At 35.2% G+C, this 24,942-nt stretch overlaps 1 protein-coding gene across 10 annotated transcripts in view; it reads left to right on the top strand.

Moving 5' to 3' along the window:
• The window catches only part of TBC1D12 (TBC1 domain family member 12), an 86,820-nt gene that overhangs the window by 41,897 nt on the left and 19,981 nt on the right, over positions 1 to 24,942 (top strand). For 5 of the 10 annotated variants that reach the window (XR_014072381.1, XM_081553582.1, XM_081553545.1 and 2 more), the window contains exons 3-4: positions 230 to 289; positions 21,863 to 21,978. Coding sequence is in view for 7 of the 10 variants with exons in the window: in XM_081553582.1 (XP_081409708.1) it covers positions 230 to 289; positions 21,863 to 21,978 (176 nt within the window). In the remaining 3 variants the exon portion in view is untranslated. The remainder of the gene's footprint in view (positions 1 to 229; positions 290 to 21,862; positions 21,979 to 24,942) is intronic. The other 5 variants (XR_014072384.1, XR_014072383.1, XM_081553590.1 and 2 more) reach the window with 1 other exon arrangement.

Genomic DNA, 24,942 nt, shown 5'->3' with positions numbered 1-24,942 from the left:
GTGTATTTTTTCAAATGGCTACTAAGTACTGGGACATAACTAACTACTCATTAAACAGAATAATTGAGTATTTCTGTTGGTTTAAGGGGTGCCAATAATAATTACTGAGACACTAAGGTTGCTTTTAATCCAATAAAGTTTGGGAATCTTTGCTATCTGGACATCTTAAATTTTAACTCTTTTTTTTTTTTTTTTTTTGTAAAGTCTAAAAGTAACCTCTCTTGTCTAGAGTTTTTCAGAAGACCAAGTTCGCCCTCTAGAGGCAAAAACAGTGGTCTTGCTATTGAAGGTTTGTATTCTTGACTTTATGGTAGTTTACCTGAAATATGCATGTGCATATAGTACTTTAATATCTTTATGTAAACTAACATTCTGTGATATTTTCTTACTGTAGGTCTCTAATTACTAGTGGATAATTATCTGTTTACTGATGTGCCATTGCCTTTAATCTGCTGTTTTCATTTTGGAGTGCCAAGGACTCACATTTTCTTTCCTTTTTATATATATGTTATTTGAAAATTTGATGAGTGGTCAGGAAAAGAACAAGTCTTATTTTCATATGGGAAGAAAGAGTGGAATTGAAATTCAGTTTATATCTTCTACAGTCCCTTTCTGGCTGTTTACACATGTTGATTTCTCCCAGCTGCAGCTTTTAATTTTTAAGTGTTCTGATGTGTGTAGGGACTAGTGTGTATTTTGGTGCCTTTTTCATGCTTCTGTTTGTTTTCTGGGGGCCGTGATGGATAGCAAAGTCATTGTTTCTCTGACCATTTTCCACCCTCAAAAATATGTGTGTGTTTCACCATGTGATGGAATATGTTTCTGCTTTCTCTTTTACTACAGTTTGTGTCCTATACCCCACCCCCCATTTGTCTCATTTTGCTATTCTCTTTCCTACAATTGTCATTTTAAAAGTGGGCATGATTTTCTTTTATTAGTAATGGTAAAGCTACAACTTTCTGTTCCCACTTGAAAACAGTTTTTTTACAGTCCTAATTTCTAAACTCTGTAAAACATTATCAGCATAAAACTACATTTGAGATCTTTGACTGTGTTCACATGTAAAATGTGTGTTGTGTTTAGAATCAGAAATTTAAAATAATGTAAGAGTAAAACCATGAAATGTGTTCAGACACATCTGTCATGGTTTAGGATAAGGTTTTAAGCTGTTATGGCTATTGAAAATGAAGGTGCTAGTATTCCACTGTAAAACTGCCTGAAAAAGTGAGGCAGTGCTAGAAGTACTAAGGAAAAAATAGATTCCTTTGATCTTTCTGAAGATGCATCACTTGCTTCAAGAAGGGCAAAACTGTAAAATTTGTTAGAATATTAGAGTGGTAGTAGTATTTGATAGGATAATTATTTCATTAAGCAAATATCCAGAAAGGAGTTGCCATATTCTTAAGTATGAGTATATGTTTGGGGGATAGAATTTTTTTCTAATGGAAAGACACTTACAAGATTATAAACTTAACTACTTTGAATTACAACCTTTTTCTCTATTAATTGTTAATTGCACAAATAGCACATGATTATATTCTCTATAAAACATAAAACATTATAGGAAGGTATATCTCATTTTACTTTTCCCTTCACAGTTTTAGACCTTTTAAAATTCAATTTTTGCATAGAAAACACAGTTATTTTCATGTGTATATATTTTTACATTATATGTTTTTTTTCCCCAAGAACAAAATGTTACTGTATATAAAATTTTTTGCCTTCTTTTAAGTGTTTTGTATCTATAGTTTTTCAGAGATACATGAAGTTCAAAAGTGAAAGATACTTGTAGGTTAAATATTTTTAAAAGTTATTAAAGGTTTGATCAATTTTAGTACTTTCCATGTTAATAGTAAAGAAGTATAAAAATCATTTTAGGATAATGGCAAAGTCAGACTGACTCAAGTTTGGCATTTAACTTGACAATCAGTTCCCAAATCACATGAATATTCATAATATTATTTTATGAGGATTATCACATGTGTTCTCTTGCAGGTGTGAAATTCCTGCTTGTGGCCATCTGAACCAGTTGGTGAGCCATGTTAAAAATCACATCTATTAATTATAAATAGTATTTCAGTTATATTGTAGTTCAATTGACCTAAGTTTTTGGTTTTTCTAAATTAATAGACTGAAATTGGAATACAGCTACATAGTTTGTCTTATGACCTCCAAACTGCAAGTGAGAATTATTTCAAATGTGCCATGTTATGTGTAACTGTAACATGATTGCATACTAGATCGAATATAGTCTATGTCAAACTCAGTCTTTCAGTAGAAAGTAATTTTTTGCTTGGCACTATTTTTATATTGGCATCTTTTTCATTATGAATAGGTGAGATCATAGTACTTAGATGATGTTACATGTTTTTCATCACTCATGTCTTTTTCTGAGTGATGTTTTAGTTGAGTGTTTGAATCACTTTCAGCTATCTTTTAATAGGCAAGGAAAAAAGTTTTAAGACTCAGTTTCTTAATCTGAGCATTTCAAATTGTCTAAAATAGACTAGGTCATGGACTTACCTGGCAGTCCAGTGGTTAAGACACCTCACTTCCATTGCAGGGAGCACACGTTTGTCCCCTGGTCGGGGAACTAAGATCCCACATGCCGCGCTGCGTGACCAAAAAATAGAAGAAAAAATAAAGGAGAATAGGTCACTCTCCTCAATTAAGCCTTTGACTTTAGGAACAGTAAGTAGCATTGTGGAAAGGACTAGAATACACTTGTTTTGTGAGCACTAATTATGTTACACTTTGTAAGGGTAGAGCATAGTTTTCTGGTTACTACTAACTTTATTGGTTTATCTAGTTAGGATACTTGAAAAGTTTGTTGATTTTAGTTATGCTTAAATATAGATACCTTCAGTATAAAATTTGAGTGAGCACTGCTTCATTGTTGTTAAATTGTGGAGGGTCTGAACTATGTTCAGAATTTGTTTTTGATAAGTCCTTAAAACTGTTACACTTGCATGTTCTTTCATCTTTATTTACCTAATGTATTGTCACCTTGAAAAGGAAGTGAATAATTACCTTTCTAGCCACACGTGTGTTCCTTATTTATAGTTAATGATAAATTGCTATGTCTTTCCTATGTATGAATAATTTTTGATTTCATAAATGTTGACTTCTGTCGTCTGAAGATTGAGAGAGGAGTTTGTACCAGTTCTGAGCCTGTGCTTCTGGGAGAGGGGAGAAGTATGAACCTTAATAAAGAAGGTTAAATTAGTTAAAGAAATGAAAAGAATAACAATAATAAATTCTCACAAATTGAACAAGGCAGAATTTGGGGGAATTTTTTGTTGTTGTTGTTAGAGACAGAGACTTGGAAAAGAGTTGCAATTTGAAAATACTCTTATTTGTTATTTGACTCCAAACATATAATTCGAGTATCAAAGTAGAAGTTATATTTATTCTGTCATGATGTCAGACTTATAATTATGTTAGGCTTCAAATTACACTAAACAAACAAAATTGTGTTAATAGCTTTACCAAAATGAAGTTTCTTCAGACACTGCTGTATGCCAGAGGGTGGTGAGACGCTTTGCCCTAGGTTTCAGTTAAACTTGAATTATGGGATGAATCTAATTCACAGATTCTAGAATCAACCAGTAAAGGTGTCCTAATTGGCTGTCCTCTCTACTACAAGCATGATGGTTTCCCTGGCTTTTGGATCAAATTGTGTAAAATTGTCTTTATCTTGGGCAGACATGTTCTTAAGGTGATAGAGATGTCCACATGGGGAGTTTCTTCCATTTCTGAAACATTATTCTGGCTGTCTATAAATGGCTGCCATAAAATAGAAACAGGAGGGTTTACTTACTGACACGGATTTAACACTAACCCTTTGAGGAGTAGTGTTCTCATTGTACGCTGAAACTCAAAAGTCGAATTAGTGTATATGCCTCAAGCTTATTTTGGCTTTCACATTGTCTTTAAAGGAGAAGCTCCTATTTTATTCTTCCGTTTCCCCAGACCGCATATTTTACTTCAAGAAGTTGGTCAAAGACTCCTGCCACCTACCCTTTGAACCCATAGACTTATCTTTTCTCATATCCCCTTCCTAGTACATTCTCTTTCTGGTGAGTCCTTTAGATATAGAGCCTAAGGCATCAAAATGTTGTAGGATACCATTCTGTGACCAGCTTATTGTGTGACTTCATATTAGCAAGCTCTAAACCTTTTCTCTGGTAGAATTTGAAGGACAAAATTCTTTAATTGATCCTAGATTCTTCTCTAAGTTTGTCCGGCTTTCATTTTAATGAATGTGTAATTTATTCAATAGACATTGACTGTACGATGAAATAGGCATGGTTTAGGTTTTTGAGAAATAGATTAATATGAGTCCTAGCTTTTCTGTTATTCTAGTATAACTGTGGGAAGGAGGGGAAAGATTCATATATGGTTCTCATATAGTATAGTGAGTGCTGTAGTTGTGAACAAAGTACGGGAGTAGGGATAAAAGAGTGATTAATTCTACTCAGGATTACATGCAGTTTGTGTTCTGAAATATACTAGTAGGAGTTCACCAGGTAGACAAGATGGGGAAAGCCATTCCAGATAGAGAAAATTGAATGAGCAAGCAAGAATGCACTCAGTATTAGGTCAGAAAGAATCTGCTTTCAATGCTGGAGACCCAGGTTCAATCCCTGGGTGAGGAAGATCACCTGGAGAAGGAAATGGCAGCCCACTCCAGTATTCTTGCCTGGAAAATCCCATGGAAAGAGAAGCCTGGTGGGCTACAGTCCATGTGGTTGCAAAGAGTTGGACACCACTGAGCGACTGAGCAAGGTAGAGGTGAAGGTCATTAGCCACAGGTTAGAAAGTTGGTCTTAACCAAAATACTTTCAGCACTAAGACATCAAATTCATATATTAGAAACATTCTGGAGGCTTTATAGAAACTAGAAAAGAGTGAGATTGCAAAGAAGGACTTTAAGATTTGTTGTAGTAGTCTATGATTCTTGTTCTCAAACACAGTGGATTACCCAGGGAATGAGTTAAAAATACAATTTCCTCAACCCCATACTTTGAGTTCTTAATGTCAATTTTGTGTTTTTCAATTCTTGTATTTCTAGTTGTTTCTTTTTCAAATCTGCTATATCACTTTTTGCAGTTTACAGTTCCCTGCTGAAATTTCAAGCTTGGCCTTTATCTCCTTAAACATAGTAAGTATAGTTTTTCATAGCCTGTGTCTGATAATTTCAATGTCTGGAAATTCTGTAGGTCTGTTTATATTGAATATTGATTCTGCTAGTTTTTGTTAGTGGATGCTATTTTATTTCTGTGTGTGTTTTGTTACCTTTGCTTGGGTGCTGGATGTAATATTTGAAATATTATATGTAGAAAGCAATTTGAAGTACATCTTGTTTGCGTCTAAGTTTTAGCAATAGTGAATAAAGCTGCTATAAACATCTATGTGTTAAGTATTTTGTGGGTGTAAGTTTTCATTTCTTTTGGGTAAATACTAAGGAGCCTGGTTGCTCAATCATATGGTATTTTAGTTTTATAAGAAACAGCCAAACTGTCTTCCAAAGGAACTATACCATTTTGCATTCCTACCAAGTGGTGAATGAGCATTTCATTTGTTCCACATCCTCACCAGTATTTGGTGGTGTCAGTGTTTTGAATTTTGTCCATTCTAATAGGTGTGTAGTGGTATCTGATTGTTATTTTAATTTGTAATTCGCAACTGACATATTACTTTTCATCTGCATATCTTATTTAGTGAGGTGTCTTTTCTGATCATTTTTGATTGGATTGTTCATTTTCTTATAATAATAAAAACAGAACTCAGCAGAATTTTAAGAGTTCTTTATGTATTTTGTGTAGCAGTCCTTCATCAGATGTATCTTCTGCAAGTATTTCCTCTCAGTCTGTGTCTTCTCATTCTCTTGACAGTGTCTTTCACAGAGCTGCTGCTGCTGCTGCTGCTGCTGCTGCTGCTGCTAAGTCGCTTCAGTCGTGTCCGACTCTGTGCGACCCCATAGACGGCAGCCCACCAGGCTCCGCCGTCCCTGGGATTCTCTAAATATGTTCTTAAAATATGATTCTTTAAATATGTTAGGCAAGAATACTGGACTGGGTTGCCAGTTCCTTCTCCAGTGCATGAAAGGGAAAAGTGAAAGTGAAGTCGCTCAGTCGTGTCCGACTCTTAGCGACCCCATGGACTGTAGCCTACCAGGCTCCTCCGTCCATGGGATTTTCCAGGCAAGAGTACTGGAGTGGGGTGCCATTGCCTTCTCCGCTTTCACAGAGCAGAGGTTTTTAATTTTTATCAAGTCCTGCTTCTCAATTTTTTTTTCATGGATTATAAAAAGTCATCACCATACCAAAAGTAATCTAGGTTTTCTCCTGTCTTATCTTCTGGTAGTTTTATAGTTTTTTGTTTTATATTTAGGTCTATAATCCATTTTGAGTTTATATCTGTGAAGAGTGTAATTTCTATGTCTAAATCCTTTTTTCTTGCATGTGGATGTCCACTTGTTCCACACCATTTGTTGAAAAGACTACCTTTGCTCCATTTTATTGCCTCTGCTCCTTTATCAAAGATTAGTTGATTGTGTTTATGTGGAATTGTTTTCGACTGTCTTTTCTGTTCCATTGTCTAGTCCTTTGTCAATGCTGGATTGTATTGATTACTGTAGTTTTATATTAAGTCCTGAAGTAAAGTAATGTTAGTCCTCCAACTTTCTTCTTTGATATTGAGTTTGCTATTCTGGGTCTTTTGCCTCTACATATAAACATTTTTTTTTCTTTTTTTTTTTTACTGTTCTTTCAGATTTTGTATATAACTAGATCATGGCATCTGCAAGCAAGAACAGTTTTATTGTTTTCTTTTCCAATCAGTAGACCTTGTATTTCCTTGTCTTGTTGCATTAGCTAGGACTTGCCATACAATGTTGACAAGCATTGGTGGGAGGGGACACCCCTTGCCTTGTTCTTAGTGGGAAAACTTCAAGTTTCTTACCATTAGATATAGTATTAGCTTTGGGTTGTTTTGTAGATGTTCTTTATCAAGAAAGGAATGACCCTTTTATTCCTACTTTAATGAGAATTTTTATTAGTAATGAGTTGTTTTTTCCCACTTGATCTTGGCATATAATCCTTTTTATACATTATTTGATTCAATTTGCTAATATTTCATTGAGGATGTTTGCATCTATGTTTCTGAGATGTATTGATCAGGGTTTTCTTTTAATGTCTCTGCCTGTTTTAATATTAGGGTAATGCTGGCCTCATTGATTAAATTAGGAAGTATTCTCTCTGCTTCTATATTCTGGAAGAAATCATAGGGAATTTGTATAATTTGTTCCTTAAATGTTTCTTAAAATTTGCCCATGAACTCATCTCAGCCAGAAGCTTTCTCTTTTGGAAAGTAATTATCAATGCAGTTCTCTCTGTCCTTCCTTCTTTCCCTCCTTCACTCCCTCCCTTTCTCCCTCACTTTTCTTTTCATTTTTTTCAATTTTCTTTTCATACCCTTTTTTGAGGGTATAATTGTTGATTGAATTTTTTAAATAGATAGCAGGACTGTTCAGATCATCTCTTGCTTCTTCGGTGGGTTTTAACAGATTGTCTTTAAGGAATCTATCCATTTCATCTAAGTTATCAAATTTATGGGCATATGATTGTTCATAATATTTCTTTAACATACATCAAATCTGTAGTGATACCCCTCTTTCATTTATGATATTTATAGTTTGTATCTACTTTCTTTCTCCCTTTCTCCCTTCCTTCCTCCCTTTATCCTAGAGTTTGCAATATGCGTTTACAACTAATATAAAGCTGTTTAAAAATAATGTTTACCACTTCACAGTGCTGCAGGTACTTCATAACAACAAAATATTCCTAGTTGCTTCCTTCCATCCTTTGTATGTTTGCTGTCATTCATTTCATTTACACGTAAGCATGCTAACATACACATACTCACAACCATATGTAACTGAATATATCGTTATTATTTTGAACAGGCTGTTATCTGTTGGATCAGTTAAGGATAGTAAAAATAGAATTTTTATTTTACTTTCATGTATTTCTTTCTGATACTGTTTCTTTTATGTAGATAAAAATTTCTGACGTGTCCCTCTCCCTCTCTCTGAAGAGCTTCTCTCAACATTTCTTGCAAGACAGATATCTATTGGCAACAAATTCTCTCAATTTTTGTTAGCTTGGAAAAGTCTTTTTCTTCTGATTTTTTTTTGAAGGATAATTTCATAGGGTGCAGAACTTCTCTGTAAATTGTTATCTTTGCTTTTGTGTAGAGAGGTTTTTTCACCTCTGGCTTCTTTCAAGATTTTTTAAAATCTTTGATTTTCTGCAATTGGCAACTCACTCCATATTCTTGCCTGGGAAATCCCATGGACAGAGGAGTCCATGGGGTCGCATAGAGTCAGACATGACTGAGCGATTGTCACACTAACACACTTTCTGCAATTTAAATATATTTTGCCTAGGTGTAGTTATTTGGGCATTTATACCACTTTTGTGTTCTGAGCTTTCTGATCTGTAGTTTGGTGTTGACATTAATTTATAGAAATTCCTGGTTATCATTCCTTCAAATATTGCTTCTGTTCCATTTTCTCTTTCTTCTTTTGGTAGTCCCATTACATGTATAGTACATCTTTTGTAGTTGTTCCCGCAGTACTTGGATATTCTGTTCTGTGTTTCCAGTCTTTGTTCTCTTTTTCAGTTTTGGGGGTTTCTAATGAGGGATCCTCTAGTTCAAGGTTTCTTTCCTCAACTGTTTGCCTCTACTCCATCAGAGGCATTCTCAGCTTCTCTTTTAGTTAGTTGTTTTTTTTTTTTTAATCTCTAGCATTTCTTTTTCGTTCCTTCTTAGAATTTCCATTTCTCTGCTTCCATTATTCATCATTTCTTGCGTGTTGTCTACTTTTCCCATTAAAGCTCTTAGTACACTAATAGTATTCAAAAATTCCTTGTTTACTAAGTCCAGCATTGTTACCATATTGACTGTGGTTCTGATGTGTTCAATCTCCTTGAACTGTGTTTTTTGCTTTTTAGTATGTCTTATAATGTTTTGTTGAAGAGTGGATATGGTGGGCTGAGTAAAAGGAACTTGAGTAAATAGACCTGAGTAATGTAGAGGTAAGGTATGGGGGGAGGGAAAGTGTTGCATACTCCTGTGATTAGTTCTCAGTCTTTTGGTGATCCTGTGCCTTCAGACTGTGCAGTTCACCAGTGCACAGGCACTTCTCAGTCCCTCTACCCCCTTAGGTGGGAGAGGTGGGCTGGAGTTGGACGTGTTCCTTTCTCCAGATAGGTTAGGCTCTGTTAAGACCGCAATAAATTAGGCTCTGGTGAAATAGTTTTTCCTGAGAGCAAGCTTTGTTAAGAACAGATTGCTCTAATGTATTTCAAAATAGTTCCTTTTCCCCTCCTACTGCCGCAAGCACAAGGGCGTTTTTCTCTGACATTCACTGTGAAGACCTGATAGAGTTCCTGGAGGTAAAACTTGCTGAAGTATGTGGGGCTGGGATCTCTCGGAGTCTTAGCTTTCAGACATGTCTGCATTGAGCCTCTAGCAATTTGTCAGTTACAGTTCAGGTTTTCCTACCCTGGCATTGGTTCCCACGTAGGTTTCTTCAGGAGTTTCTACCCTGGTAAATTGTGATCCTCGACATCTATCTCCCTGACTGTTTCTCTAATTTTGTGGCAGCAGTTTGCCCTGTGACCTCATTTCTCTGAGGAATTTAAGAAGAATTGTTGATTTTTTTATTTGTTCAGCTTTTTACTTACTAGAATGGGTAGGCAACTTTTAAGCTTCTTATGTGCTGGAGCAGAAAAACAAAGTTGAAATACTAATATTTTGTTAAGAATTTTTGCTTCTATTTTAATTTGAGATATTGGTCTATAATTTTCTTTTACGATTTTTGTCTGATTTTGGTATTGGGATAATGCTGGAATCATTGAATGAATTGAGAGCTGTTTCTTCCCTCTCTCTATTCTAAAAGAATTTGTGTAGAATTAATATTTTTCTAGGCGAAGGCAATGGCACCCCACTCCAGTAATATTTTTCTTCCTTAAATGTTTGATGGAACTTGGCAGTGAGATTATCTAAGGCAACATTTCTCAACTTTAGCGCTACTGACATTTTAGTCCTTGTCATTTTTGTTCTTGGGGACCTTTCCTGTGCAGTGAAGAATTAGCAGCATCTTTGGCCTCTGCCCAGTAGATGCCGGTAGCATCCCCTCACAGTTGTGACAACCAAAAATATCTCTCGATGTTGTCAAACATTCCCTAGGGCCAAAGTCAACCCCAATTGAGAATTACTGACATAAACAAAGTATACTGGGATTTTTGTTGTTATAGTAAGTACGTTACATGCGAACCTTTAAGTTGCACACTTTCAAAAATGTGAAAGTGCATTCTGTCAGCGTCAGGCATGAGTGAAATTGCAGTTTGTCCTCAGTCTTCTTGCCTGTTCACTCAACGCCAGCCCCTGTATGCCAACTACTGTATTGTAATACTGTGCTTTGTTTGTTTTTTATGTATTATTTGTGTGAAAAGTATTATAAACCTATTATAGTACAGTACTATATAGCCATTTGTGTTAGTTGGGTACCTAGGCTAACTTTGTTGGACTTACAAGTTGAACTTATGAACACACTCAGAATAGTTGTTCATGTGTAGGGGACTTACTGTATTGTCGAATAGCTTTTTAATTATAAATTTAAATTTTAATTGATATGAGGTATGTTGTTTTCTGTTTTTCTTGAGTCAGTTTTGGTTAACTTGTGTCTTTCAAGAGATTTTTATGTTTCATCTCTGCTGTAGGATTTATTGGAATAAAATTGTTAATAATATTCTCTTATCCTTTTAATATTTACCTGTTATGTCATAAACATAGAGATGATCTCTCACACATTCCTGAAATTAGTAATTTGTGTCTTCTTTTTTTATTGATCAGTATTACCATAAGTTTATCAGTTTTATTGACCTTTTAAAAATATACCCCTTTTGTTTCATTGATTTCTACCTCTCTCTCTGTTTCTATCTCATTTATTTTTGCTCTTTATTATTGCTTTCCTCTTGCTTTGGATTGTTGCAGTTTTTTACAGTGGATCATTGATTTTAGACCTTTTATCTTTTTAATATGTGTATTAAGCTATACATTTCCCCCTAACTGTGCTCTAGCTGTGTTTAACAAGTATCAGAATTTTCATTTTCACTCAATTGAAAATGTTTTGTTCATGATTATTTAGAAGTGTGTTGTTTCAACTTTCAAATATTTTAGAATTTTCCCAGATAGGTTTTTGTAAATAACTTCTAATTTTATTCCATTATGCTCATGCAATATACATTATGCAGTTTCAGTCTTTTTCAATATTTGAAAGTTGTTTTACGTCCCAGATATAGCATGTTTTAGAGAATATTCCTTGTGCACTGGAAAAGAATGTATGTATTCTGCTGATGTTAGGTCAGTGTTTTATAAATGTCAGTTAGGTCATTAGATGATAGTATTATTCAAGTGTCTAATTTTGCTGATTTTTTGTTCTATGAATTACTGAGAGAGGAATAATGAAATATCCACCATAATCTACTTGACTATTTCTCCTTTTGCTCTTTTTTCTTCTGTTTTTGTTTTGAAGCTTTGTTTTTATGTCTTTTTGGTGAATTGACCTCTTTACCATTAATGTAATGTCTTTTTTGCCCTGGTAATGGTTCTTATTATGAAGTTTTTGTCTAATTTATCCACTACAGCTTGCTTTCAATTAGTGTTTACATGTTAATTGTTCTGTTCATTTGCTTTTTATCCATCTTCATATTTAAAGTGGGTTTTTTTTTTGTATATAGCATATATTTGGGTCTTTGTAGGCAGTCTAAATACCCTCTTCTTTTTAAATGGAGTGTCATTTACTGTCATTTATTGGTATGACTGAATTTAAATTTACCATCTTGGTACTTCTTTTCAGATTGTCCCATCTGGTCTTTGTTAATTTTTATCTCATTTCCTGCCCTCTTTTGGATTAAATGATTATTTTTTAGTACTCCATTTTATCTCCACTATTAACTTATTAGATATGTGTTTGTTTTAGTTTTTCAGTTGTTGCTCTTGGCCAGCAGTTTTCAAATGTTTTATATTTACAACTGCTTTGGATTCTGGCTATTAAGAATCTCAAAGAGTTTTTTGTTTTTGTTTTTTCGAAAGAGTTTTTGTTCATGGAAATTGACTATGAATTACTGCTGTACCCAGAATTAACACTGACAGGTTGAAATATTTATTAATTCACTTAAAAATAGCAATAATAAAGTCATTATATGTTAACATAAATAATATATATTTTAAAAACTGTTTTAAAAAACCAACTGATGGGAAGACTAGCATTGTTTTACATTTTTGCACATCTCTTAATGTCCGGCTTAATATTATAAAAGAAGATTGGGTTATCATTTCTACTCCTGCATTCAGTTTCTGCTTGTCTATTGTTTTAGTTTAAGTATGTGAAGAAAATCCGGCCTTACACTAATATCTAGATAGTAAAGGAAAGAGCGTTTTCATATAGTTGTGTGTATTCTTTTTGATGGAGAAGGAAATGGCAACCCACTCCAGTACTCTTGCCTGGAGACTGCTGTGTACAAAGGAGCCTGGTGGGCTGCTGTCCATGGGGTCGCAAAGAGTTGGACATGACTGAAGCAACTTAGCATGCATGCATGCGTTGGAGAAGGAAATGGCAACCCACTCCAGTATTCTTGCCTGGAGAATCCCAGAGACGGAGGAGCCTGGTGGGCTGCCATCTATGGGGTCGCACAGAGTTGGACACGACTGAAGCGACTTAGTATGCATGCATGCATTCTTTTTGATACGCACAAGGAATCAAAGGAGGAATATTGGTCAGATATTTTCCAAAATGGTCCTTAAAAGAAAAACTACTAAGTTTTTCCTGCCCTCAATACTTCTGACACCAATTGTGTAGGCTGTGTAGGGTTTTTTTTTTCACATTAACCAATTCTTCAACTCCAGTTGGGTGTGCTACAATTCAATTCAGTTCTTAACGCTGTTTATCTGGAGTTACTGTCAGATCCCCCAGGTTAAGACCTCAGTCCTATAAGACTGCCTCTGATTTCAGATACTTAATACAAGTCAGGCTTCTAGTACTGCTTTTTTTTTTGGCCATCCTGTGCAGCATGTGGGATCTTAGTTCGCTGACTAGGGATCAGACCTGCACCCCCTGTGTTGAAAGCCAGGGAAATCCCAGGGTTCTTGTGCTTCTGATCAACAGCTGTAAATTGGAGATGCCTGTGACACCCTTCCTGGGTTTGATAATTTTGCTGTAACCACTCACAGAACTCAGGAAACTGTTGATTTATTAGATTACAAGTTTATTCCATAAACAGCCAGATGGAAGAGATACATAGGGCAAGGTATAAGGGAAGGAACATAGAGCTTCCAAGCACGCTGTGGGTTCGTTACCCTTTTAGCACCATAGAGTGCTCACCAACCCAAAAGTACGCTGAACTACTTTAGGTAGAATTTTTTATGGAGGCCTTACTATAATAAATAGGCACAATTGATTAAATCATTGCTTATCGGTGATTAATTCAGCCTCCAGCACCTCTTCCCTCTCCAGAGGTCAAGGGGTAGAGCTGAAAGTTCTGATCCTGAAAGTATATAGTTGGTGCCCCTGGCAGCGAGCCTCCATTCTGAGAATATCTAGGAACCTTCAACCACCAGTCATCTCATTAGCATACAAAAAGACACATCATGTCAGAGATTTCAAAGGTTTCAAGAGCTGTGTGGCAGGAAATGGGGCAGAGACAAATATTTCTTATTATATCACATCCTCAGTTTGGGTTTGTCTGATGATTTCCTCATGACTGGACTGAGGTTGTTTTCTGGCTTAGATAGTAAAGAAGCTGCCTTCCATGCAGGAGACCCGGGTTAGATTCCTGGGTCGGGGAGATCCCCTGGAGAAGGGATAGGCTCCAGTATTCTTGGGCTTCCCTGGTGGCTCAACTGGTAAAGAATCCATCTGCAATGTGGGAGACCTGGGTTTGATCCCTGGGTTGGGAAGATAACCTGGAGAAGGGAAAGGCTGTCTACTCCAGTACTCTGGCCTGTAGAATTTCATGGACTGGGTAGTCCATGGGGTTGCAAAGAGTCAGACGCGACTGAGCGACTTTCACTTTCATTTTTCATGTTATTGCTTTGATTGTGCTAGGGGATCAACAGTCTTTATTCCTTGTTTTGCTTTAGCAAAATTGTCAACATACTGACAAAGACAAACTATTAGCATTATTAGGACTATAGTTTTGACTTTGCAGACCTCATGAAACCATCTCTGGGACAGTGTTATGATATATATCTGTATCACAACCTATCTCCAAATAACATCATACCACTTTGAGTACAATGTAAGAATTTTACAACAGTATACTTCCATTCTGTCCCTTCTGATTTTGTGCTGTAAACCCCCTCAATACACTGGTATTATTTTTGCATTTAGTCAGATATCCTTTTAAAAATTACTTTTATATTTTTGTCTCTTAGTTGTATCTTTTCTAAAATGTCTTTCCATATTTACTATTTTTGGTGCTTTTATTTCTTTGTGTTTTCATGTGATATAGTCTTTCTTTCTGCCTGAAAGATCTCCTTTAAAATATAGAGCAGGTCTACTGACAACAGATTCTTTCAGGTTTTGTTTGTCTGAAAACATTCTCATTGTGCTTTTATTTTTCAAATGTGTGTGTGTGTGTGTGTGTGTGTAGAATCCTAAGTCAACAAGTTTGTTCCCTGTTTTTTAATTATTTTCAGCAATTTAAAGATTTTTCCATTGTCTTCTGACTTGCATAGTTTCAGTTGAGTCTGAATAATTAGGTCTCTTCTGAATATTCTGTGTATTCAGTGATGACTTTCCTATCTGGTTGGTAGGAATGTGAATACTTCTCAGCCATGGGTGAGCTGTGGGAACTGTTTTACTTACCACTCCATAGTAATTGTTCTTTCCCCAGAAGTTGGTTTTTTTTTGCCAAGTTTTATAATGTTTTGCCCTACACATATCCATTTGATATTCAGCTAAATAATACCTCCAGAGGACTTCTGTGCAGATTCCTAGAGCTCTTTCTCATCAGAATGCCTCCTCTTCTGATACTCTGGCCCACAAATTCTGCCCCCTCCTACCCCTGACCATTCCAACTAACTGTTGGGATGTTCTTCCAGTTCTCCCTTGTGCACTGGATGTCCAGAACTGCCCCCATGCATAATTTTTTTGTGTGTAGATATTAACATTTTATTTTATTTTTTAATTTATTTATTTTAATTGGAGGCTAATTACTTTGCAGTATTGTAGTGGTTTTTGCCATACATTGACATGAATCAGCCATGGATATACATGTGTTCCCCATCCTGAACCCCTCTCCCACTTCCCTCCCCATCCCATCCCTCAAGGTCATCCCAGTGCACCAGCCCTGAGCACCTGTCTCATACATCAAACCTGGACTGGCGATCTATTTCACATATGACAATATACATGTTTCAGTGCTATTTTCCCATATCATCCTACCCTTGCCTTCTCCTACAAAGTCCAAAAGTCTGTTCTTTACATCTGTGTCTCTTTTGCTGTCTCACATATAGGGTCATCGTTACCATCTTTCTAAATTCTATATGTATGTGTTAATATACTGTATTGGTGTTTTTCTTTCTGACTTACTTCACTCTGTATAATAGGCTCCAGTTTCATCCACCTCATTAGAACTGATTCAAATGCATTCTCTTTAATAGCTGAGTAGTATTCCATTGTGTGTATGTACCACAGCTTTCTTATCCATTTGTCTGCTGATGGACGTCTAGGTTGCTTCCATGTCCTGGCTACTGTAAACAGTGCTGCGATGAACATTGGGGTACACGTGTCTCTTTCAATTCTGGTTTCCTCAGTGTGTATGCCCAGCAGTGGGATTGCTGGTTCATATCAGAACTGCCCCCATGCATAATAATAGGATGATCAATAGGCTCACCTTGTTTGTTTCCCCTTTGGGAACACAGAGGTTGTTTACAGCGAGACAGTATGAATTACCCACTCCTTGCCCACCAAGTGGGAATCTACCAATCTTTCTGAAGAATTTTTTTGTCCAACATGTATATATAACTTTTAGAAATGTATAATAGATGAAAATCAAATACTTACTTGTTTCTAATTACATATTCAATTTGCATATATAATAGTATATTAAGAAATAGTACCTTTTTATTCAGATCTGTTTGCATACATCTTCGATGTCAATATATTCAGCATCATTGAACATTTTTGTGGTCTTTAGCCCCAGAACATAGCATCTTCACTTTTGTCCAAGTTTGTAGGAAGTACAGTGCCTTTCAAGTGTACTGTCTTGTTACTAGAAATTTTGTCTCAAGCCACAAACTTCAGATGCATTACATTTTTTCTTTTATTTGTTCTATAAGTGTAAAATTATGATCTCTATAACCTAGTCTCTTATTATATTGCTCTTTACAGTAATGTTTTAAAGACTCTTCATGAGGGTTTGCAATTGAATGGTTATACCTCCAGGAATTGGGAATCCTTCATTACCTCATGTCCATTTTCTTCCTTTCCTACTCCAATTAAACAAAGCCACAACAACAACAAAAAATTGAACAAAAAATCACCTTCTAAGATTTTCCTTGTGGTCCAGTGGTTAAGACCCCACACTTCTCCTGTCACGGACATGGGTTTGATCCCTGTCAGAGAAGTTCCACATGCCACAGCAAAAAATAAATAAATAAAATAAATCACCTTCCAAACTAGATTCAGTATTGACTGAGAAAATTTCGGGGTGACACACCTCCTCCAAATAGTGCCTTGCCGTTCAAACCAATAGAGAAAGCACCCATAATATGAGAGATGTTAAGCAAATATGCTTTCTCTTTTCTAAGAGATTATTTTGAGGAAAAACATCTTTTTCATTTATGTGAATCTAGTATTTCTTTGCCTTGGAATAATAAGTAATTTTTTCTACTCTATGCTTATGGAGATGATATCAGTTGCTTACCATCTTTTGACCAGACTTAGAATTAATTGCCTATTTGCCTCAAATTTTCTTACAATAGAAGTGAGTGAAGTCTCTCAGTCGTGTCCAACTCTTTGCGACCCCATGGACTGTAGCCTGCCAGGTTCCTCCGTCCATGGATTTTTCAGGCAAGAGTACTGGAGTCAGCTGCCATTTTCTTCTCCAGGGGATTCCCAACCCAGGGATCAAACCCGGGTCTCCCACACTGCAGACAGATGCTTTACCATCTGAGCCACCAACAGCTAGAATAAGTTATCCTACAGATATTGCCAGTCTGCCTCTAGCATTGTTTTTATCTTCTAGTCTAGTTACCCAATTAAGTAGCTTTCATAGAACAATAGTTGAGTGAAAGATGAAAAATAAGTTAAATTGACAAAATAAACTTCATTGCAATACCTCATAGAAATATATTCCCTAAGTTAAAAGAAAAACTAGATGCTTCTTATCTTAATGTTTGGTAGGTAGCTCCGACAGCTCAGAATAAGTCAGTTAAAACTGACCTTGGTCAAATGCTCAGGGCCGGGGCAATGGGATGACCCAGAGGGATGGGATGGGGAGGGAGGTGGGTGGGGGGTCCAGGAAGGGGAACACATGTAAACCCATGGCTGATTCATGTCAGTGTATGGCAAAAACTATTACAATATTGTAAAGTAATTAGCCCCCAACTAAAATAAATAAATTTATTAAAAAAAAAAAAAACTGACCTTGGGAATTCCCTGGCAGTCTGGTGGTTAGGACTCTGTTTTCACTGCAGGGGTCCCTGGTTCAATCCTTGGTCCCTGGGGAACTAAGATCCTGCGAATTGCATAGTGTGGCAGAAAAAAAAAATTAACCTTTGTTGTTAGGAAATGAGGCAGATTGATGCAGTATTTTCAGACAGTGAGTGTTCTATAGCTGGCATTATATACTGATCTCTTTGGACTATGATATTTCCAGTCGTTTTTTAATATTGTAAGGTTTCTTTATGACTTATAAAATTATCAATTTTTTGTTCATTATTAAACTTCTATGGAAGGAATGTACAGGGGATTTTTATGACATGACACACATGGATTTAAAATGAAAATGGCTTCAGGATTCTCCCCATGAGGTACTATTTGGTTGTATTTTTAAATGATGTCTTGTGGATATCAACTACATATCGATAACTTGAATACTATTATCTCTCTCTGTTGTTCTCGAACTGAGTGATTTAAGAATTATGTGATTTTCCTCAGCTACAATGATAGGCCCTGATTAACTCATTGATAAAGCTTATTTCTCAGGTTATTGTGATTGTGTGTTGAATGAAGTGTTTACTGGGACCTTCCAGGAAGGGTACTTTGTTTCTCTTTTGTGAAAGTTATTATTAGAAGAAAAGCTAGAGGATCTTTGAAAGTTGTGCTCTAAGGATGTGACAGTTGGCATTGCTACAGTCATTTCTCTGATCAACAAGCCAGCCTCCAGATGAAGCCCACACTTGGAGGAGGGCATAGCTAAGAGAGTGGTGGAGAAGGGAAGTCTCTGACTGGTGCTATGAGCCTCTTGATCAAACAGAAACCAAAGTTATGAAGAGTTGTTGTTACAGAGACCTAATTCCTGTGGTCTGATTCATTTGCCTAAATGTATTTGATATCACTTTGTGATTAATTTTGAAAGTACTGATATTTGATATTTTACTATTTCTGATACAATTTGTACTTTTAATCATGTTAGACTAGCATCTTTATTTGGCAAATATTTAAGTCATTAAAAATGTATAAATCTATCCTATTTTCAGATGAGGATGGATTGATACCATGTTTAAAGCTTTTTAAAAAAATCACCCTCTAGAAATTTAAAGAATTTTTATGCTAAGCATCTGTGATAGGAAATACTCGAATATAAATTCCTTCTTCTTCTCATGTGAAAAATATTTGAGTGACAATTCTGTATAAAGCTCATTTGTAAGATGAATACATAAGTGATATTGGTGAACTTGCTTTTGTGTTGCCTTTTATATTAAATGTGTACTTAGTTAATTTTTAATAAAAGATTTCACTTTTTGTTCAGTCTTTAGTGGCTCTCCATTTTTTTCAGCATGAGTTCCAAGTATTTTTGCCAGTGAAAGGCCCTATAATTTAGTCTGTATTTCCCACCCTTTTTCATATTCATTGAGATTAATATTTCCCTAATCCACACTTTTGCTTGTTCCCCCTCACCTGTTCTTTCCAAGTCTTTCTATCTAAATAATGCCTATCATTTTTGCCTTAGTTCTGATTCCAGCTCTTAAGTAAAATCTTTGTCACTGATCCACAGTAACTATAAAATGGCCTCTCTTATAAATAAGCTACTTTATTTCTTGTAAGAAAAGTCAGACAACACTGAGTAGAGTAAGACAAGTGCCCTTCTAGTCCAGCCCTCCAGAGGGAAACCTAATTGTTCAAATTCCTTGATGTTTTTCCATGTATATTTGACCATAATATGACTTTTTTGGTTATCATGTCTTTTGACTACCATGTTAGAGAGTACAGTTCTAAGGACTTAATCATATTTGTTTGAGTTTTCTTTTGGCAAGAATACTTCAGGAATGATGATATGTACTTAACATTGCATTAGGAAATGCATACTATCTGGTGGTCTTTTAAAATAATATGTAGATAGATTGGTGATTGAGGTATTGTTAGCTTGAGCTTCCCATTTTAAAGTTCCCTATTAGCCTCTCACTGAATGATTTCATCTATCTCATCAGTTTAAATTATTATAGATAGCTACTTGACTGTCTGCTAATATCATCTTTGTGTCTCAGTTTCCTCTACTGTGAGTTAGGTGCCTCACAAGGTTGTTTCAAGAATTAAATGTGTTAAGTGTTTAAAACACTGTGTGGTACATTGTCAGTGTCAGTAAATTCTAGTTGTTATTTTTAATGTGTTGACTTAGGAGTTTTATTTTGCTCTCTGTGTACTGGCATTTGTTTGCATGGAACATGCTTTATTGGGTAGTATTCATTGCATTCTGTCTGGCAGTGAGTCCAGGTCACATTGTAGGAAAACAAAGTGCCATATAAGTGATAACAGACCTCATATGTGTTTAGCATCTATGGTTTTTAATAAGAAAAACATTAGCAGAAAAGTGGATTACACTTGAGTTTGTAATGAAGAAAAGAAATATTGATCATAATAACATGTATATCCTAGATATTAGAAAATTTTGAAAACAAAAAAGAAATGAGTGACTCCATTGTTTTTGACACTGAAAGGCTGTAAAGTTCTTTGAGATGGGAGTTAGTAAAAATGAACATACAAAGTTCTAAATAATTTGAGAAAGAAGTCTGTAAAAATCCAATGCAGTCATGCAAAGGAACTCTCAGACTAACAGCTTAGATTTAGTGGAAGGAAGAGGAGATGTGGAACTAAAGACAGTTATAAAAGAATAGTATAGGGACTTCCCTGGCCGGCCAGTGGCTAAGACCTCACCTTACAAGGCAGGGGGTGCAGGTTCCATCCCTGGTCTGGGAGTTAAGATACCATGTGCCTGGTGGCCAAAAAACCCAAACATAAAACAGAAACAGTATTGTAATGAATTCAATAAAATGGTGCACATTAAAAAAAAATGTGGAAAAAAAAGAATAGTACAAACCATTGTAAACAGTGGCAGAAACCAAAAGTAAAGCTTGAAGTTTATAGAAAATGATTGACATCATAAATTGTTTTTTAAAGTAATATCAAATAAGATGAAGCTTCGACAAGATTATCAGATTTTTAAGAGGGATGGAACCATTGTTTGTATTTTGCAACCATCAAATTCAGTAGTGAGAATCAGTCTTTGAGTTAGAAAAAATAGTAATTTAAAAGAATTATATGCCATGGTAGGAAAACAGCTAGTTAATAAGAGAAACATTTGATCACTTTAAGTGCATTTAATTTTCTTCATTTGAGTTGATGTCTTTCTTTATCTGCCAGTGAACTTGAAAATGTACTCATGGGTAATCACTGAGAATATCATGAAAAATATATTTGTTATCTGGAGATGATCAAATACTAGCTTGATTTCTTTTTTAGAAAGGGAATAATGTGGGTTCTAGAAATTATAAGTCACAATCTTGGTATTGATTTTCAGCTTTCTAGAGATTTCAGCAGAAGCTTGTGAACATTTATGAAAAAATGCTCAAATGTAGAAATTTAAATATGTCCAACAAAAACATATCATATTAAACCAACTTCATTTCTTTTAAGAGAATTATCAGTTCAGTTGAATGAGAAAATACCATAGTAACAGTTTTTTAAATTTTAGTGAAATATTTGAGTCTTTGGCCTTTTTTTGGATAAGATATGTTGGTGAATTGTTGTTTCAGTTTAAAATAAGTAGATACATTGACAGCAGTTAGATTCAGAGCAGGTTGAAATCCAAAGCCAGTATGATTAGAGGTTCAGTGTCACACTTGAGAGAGACCTTCAGAGCATTAAAACAGGATTATCTGTTTCTTGTGTCAATATTTTTATCATTGATCTGGCTGAAAGTTTAGAAAGTAGGCTTATCTGATGTAGATTATTCAAAGCTGGACTTTGAATAATGGAAGTGCTATCATAGACTTGGAAACTGGAAACTGATATCACAGAATGCAAACAAGAACATCTTCCTAAACCTAATTAACCTAGTACATTTGTACCTTCCCCTCTTTTAACATACTTTCATACTTGATATATTACATAAATTAATAGTTTAGATTGCTTCAGGGCAAAAAGGTGATTTTTTTGCCTGTCTGATATTTTTACGAAATTAATGTTATGAATTGTATGTATTCCTGATTATAGCGTAATATCTTAAATGATACAGATTTAATTGGAAAAGTCGCTGCATAAGTATATTTTTATCTACTCTAGGAATATGAAGCACGGACAGGGAGAGCCTGTAAACCACCACCTCAGTCTTCAAGACGAAAGAATTTTGAATTTGAGCCACTTTCTACCACTGCCCTGATTCTTGAGGATCGACCATCGTAAGTATTTCTCATCAGGCACACTGTTTGTATTTTAAACTTAAATTTAATTTTTCTTATTAGTATTGCACTTAAAAGATATCAAGAAATTAAAGAAATTGGTTTTAAAAAGTTCTTTTTAATCCCAGTGATGAATCCTAACATAAATAAGGAAGAATTGTTGATCTCCAAGATTTATGCATGTTTTCTATAAGGCTCTATGAGCCAGTGTATGAAACATAAAATATATATAACCTAATATATCTGTTACTGTGTCAGCCTTCCTCTGCCTTATCTTTTTTTTAAATTGAAATATAGTTGATGTACAGTGTTATACTTCAGGTGTACTGCATAATGATTTGACACTTTTATATACATTAGGAAATGATCTGGATAACAATAAGTCTAGTAACCATCCATCCTGATACAAAGTTATTGCAGTATTATTGACATATTTCTTATGTTATATCTTATATCCCTGTGAATTATTTATTATATAACTAGAGATTTGTACTTCTTTTTTTTTTTTAAGTTCTACCAGTTTATTGCTACCAACCCATCTCCCTCCACCCTCATGCATGTGTGCTGAGTCATGTAACCCCATGGACTACAGCCCACCAGGCTTCTCTGTCTATGGACTTTTTCAGGCAAGAATACTGGAGTGGGTTGCCATTTCCTTCTCCAGAGATTTGTGCTTCTTAATCCCCTTCACTTATTTTGCCCACCCCCTCTCACCCTCCTCTGTCTTACCTTCACATGATAGAGCAGTTCGTTTTCGTTTCTTTACATTTAATATGCACTTAAGATATCTTTGTCTTTTTTGCCATGCGATTACTATCAACCAATTGGTTTACTGTTATTAAGAGTATATTTTTGAGACTTCTTTAGTGGTCCAGTAGTTAAGACTGCCTTTCCACTGCAGAGGGTGTGAGTTTGATCCCTGGTCGAGAAGCTAAGATCCCACATGCTCCATGGCATGACCAAAAACGAGGAAAAAAAAACCCAAATATATATATATATATATATATATATATATCTCCTTAATACCCAGGAAGAAATCTTGAATTCTTCCATTTCCATTTTTGCCCTTCCCATCTTAGCCTTCCACAAAGCTGCTGTTCTTCAAAATAAAGTCTCTGATGTGTTATCAGACAAAGCACACCTTCCCTAAACCAAAACTTGTTGGTCCTTAACTCCTTTTTTTCCTTCTTGGGCTCTCTGGACCTAAACTTTTTCTTCTTCTTCTAGATTTCTCTTTCCTTCCAGTATAAAAACTCCTAACTTTATTTAAAGTCATGTTCCTAGTCTGCAGCTTTTTCCACCCGTTATCCTGATGAGTGTAATAAAAACTAGAGCCAAACAGGCAGAGTTTGAACATGTTTTTAGATATTGTGAGAGAAGAAAAGCTGAACATAAGTACATTATTTTTTTTATTCTTGTTACATTTCTCATGCTAAAGAATTGTGGTCCCAGTACTCATTTTTTTTTTTTTTTTTTTTTTAGGATTTGGTAAATATGTCTATATTCATTGTTCATTAGTATTAAAATAAGTTTTTAGTTATGAGAACATGTCAAAGTTTTATTAATATTTTAGTCTTGCTGCCCGGTGAATGAACAAGGCCAATTCAGAGAGTGCTTAGATAAGCAAGGAAAGAATACCTGGCTAGGTAAAGAATGCTAGCTAAAGATCTTTAGACTCTTGACTGACTGACAGCTGGGTAGGTAATAGCCAAATTCCCAGAACTTTCTTAAACTTTTTAAAATTCATCGAAAATAGATTAAGCTTTTACCAAGAATGGTAACTTCCTTCCAGAAGAAGTTTATAAAAATACAGTGCAAAAGGTTTTGTTCTAAACAGTGTTTGGGATAAATATTTCTTTTAAACTTTTCTTTTAAGCCATGTCTTCTCATTATTACCCTCATTTGTAATGCAGTTACCCTATTTCTACTTCTCACCTGCCTCATCCTTTGAGGATCAGGCTTTTTCCTTTCTTTCAAGTCTGTTGATTTTTTTCAGCCTTCAGCAAATTCTTTTACTTCTGAATGCTTTTAAAAAAGACTTTGTTCTATGTGATTTTCATGAATTGGATTATGGTATGCTTTGGTGTGGTTTTCTTCATGTTCTATCTGTTTGGGGTTCATTGAGCTTAATGTATCTCTGCATTTATAGTTTTCTATTGATTTTGGTAAAATTTTAGTCTTTATTTCTTCAACAACTTTTTGTTCTGCCCTCCCTCCTTTCTTCTGAGATGTACATTAAACATATGTTACTTGATATTTTTCCATGTCCCATAGCTCATTTTTGTTTTTTTTGGGGGGGTGGGGTTTCTTCTCTCTCTGTACAGTTTTATATTGTTATATCTTAAAGTTCACTTACTTTTTCTTCTTTAGTATATAATTTTCTGTCAGTCCTTTTGAATTTATCATTCTAGAAATTTTCATCTGTAGACATTGGATTTGGATCTTGGATTTCTCTTATGTTCCTTTCTTCTTATTCTTGAGTATATTTATAACAGGTTTATCGTCCTTGAGTTCTAATCTTGTTATCTGACATTTTTGCACAATTTCTGCAGATTGATTTTTCTTCTCATTATGGCTTTTATTTTCCTGATTCTTTACATCCCTGATAATTTTTATTGGATACCAGATACTGTGTTTTTACATGGTTAAGTATTGGACTTCTTTGTATTCCTTTAAATAAATATGTTTTGGTATGGTATGGAATTGCTTTGATCCTTTTGATCTAATAATCATCGTTAGAGTGCTTCCAGAACAGCCATTAGTGTAGGGCTAATTTATAATTTATCCTTACTACTGAGGCAGTGCCCTAAGGATTCTATTGAATACCCTATTAGGAGATCTCTCTACTTTGATGGCCCAGTCCCGTGTGATTTTGAGAATGTTCTACCTGTTTCTTTCTGGTGTTTCTTTCCCTGGCCACTATAGTTTAATCACACACATACATAGTTCAGTGTTCAGCCAAAG

This window comes from Giraffa tippelskirchi, chromosome 2, assembly GCF_054371585.1.
Source record: "Giraffa tippelskirchi isolate mGirTip1 chromosome 2, T2T-mGirTip1v1.2.pri, whole genome shotgun sequence".
NCBI classification, from domain to species: Eukaryota; Metazoa; Chordata; class Mammalia; order Artiodactyla; family Giraffidae; genus Giraffa; species Giraffa tippelskirchi.
This window is presented reverse-complemented; position numbering and strand designations above follow the sequence as displayed.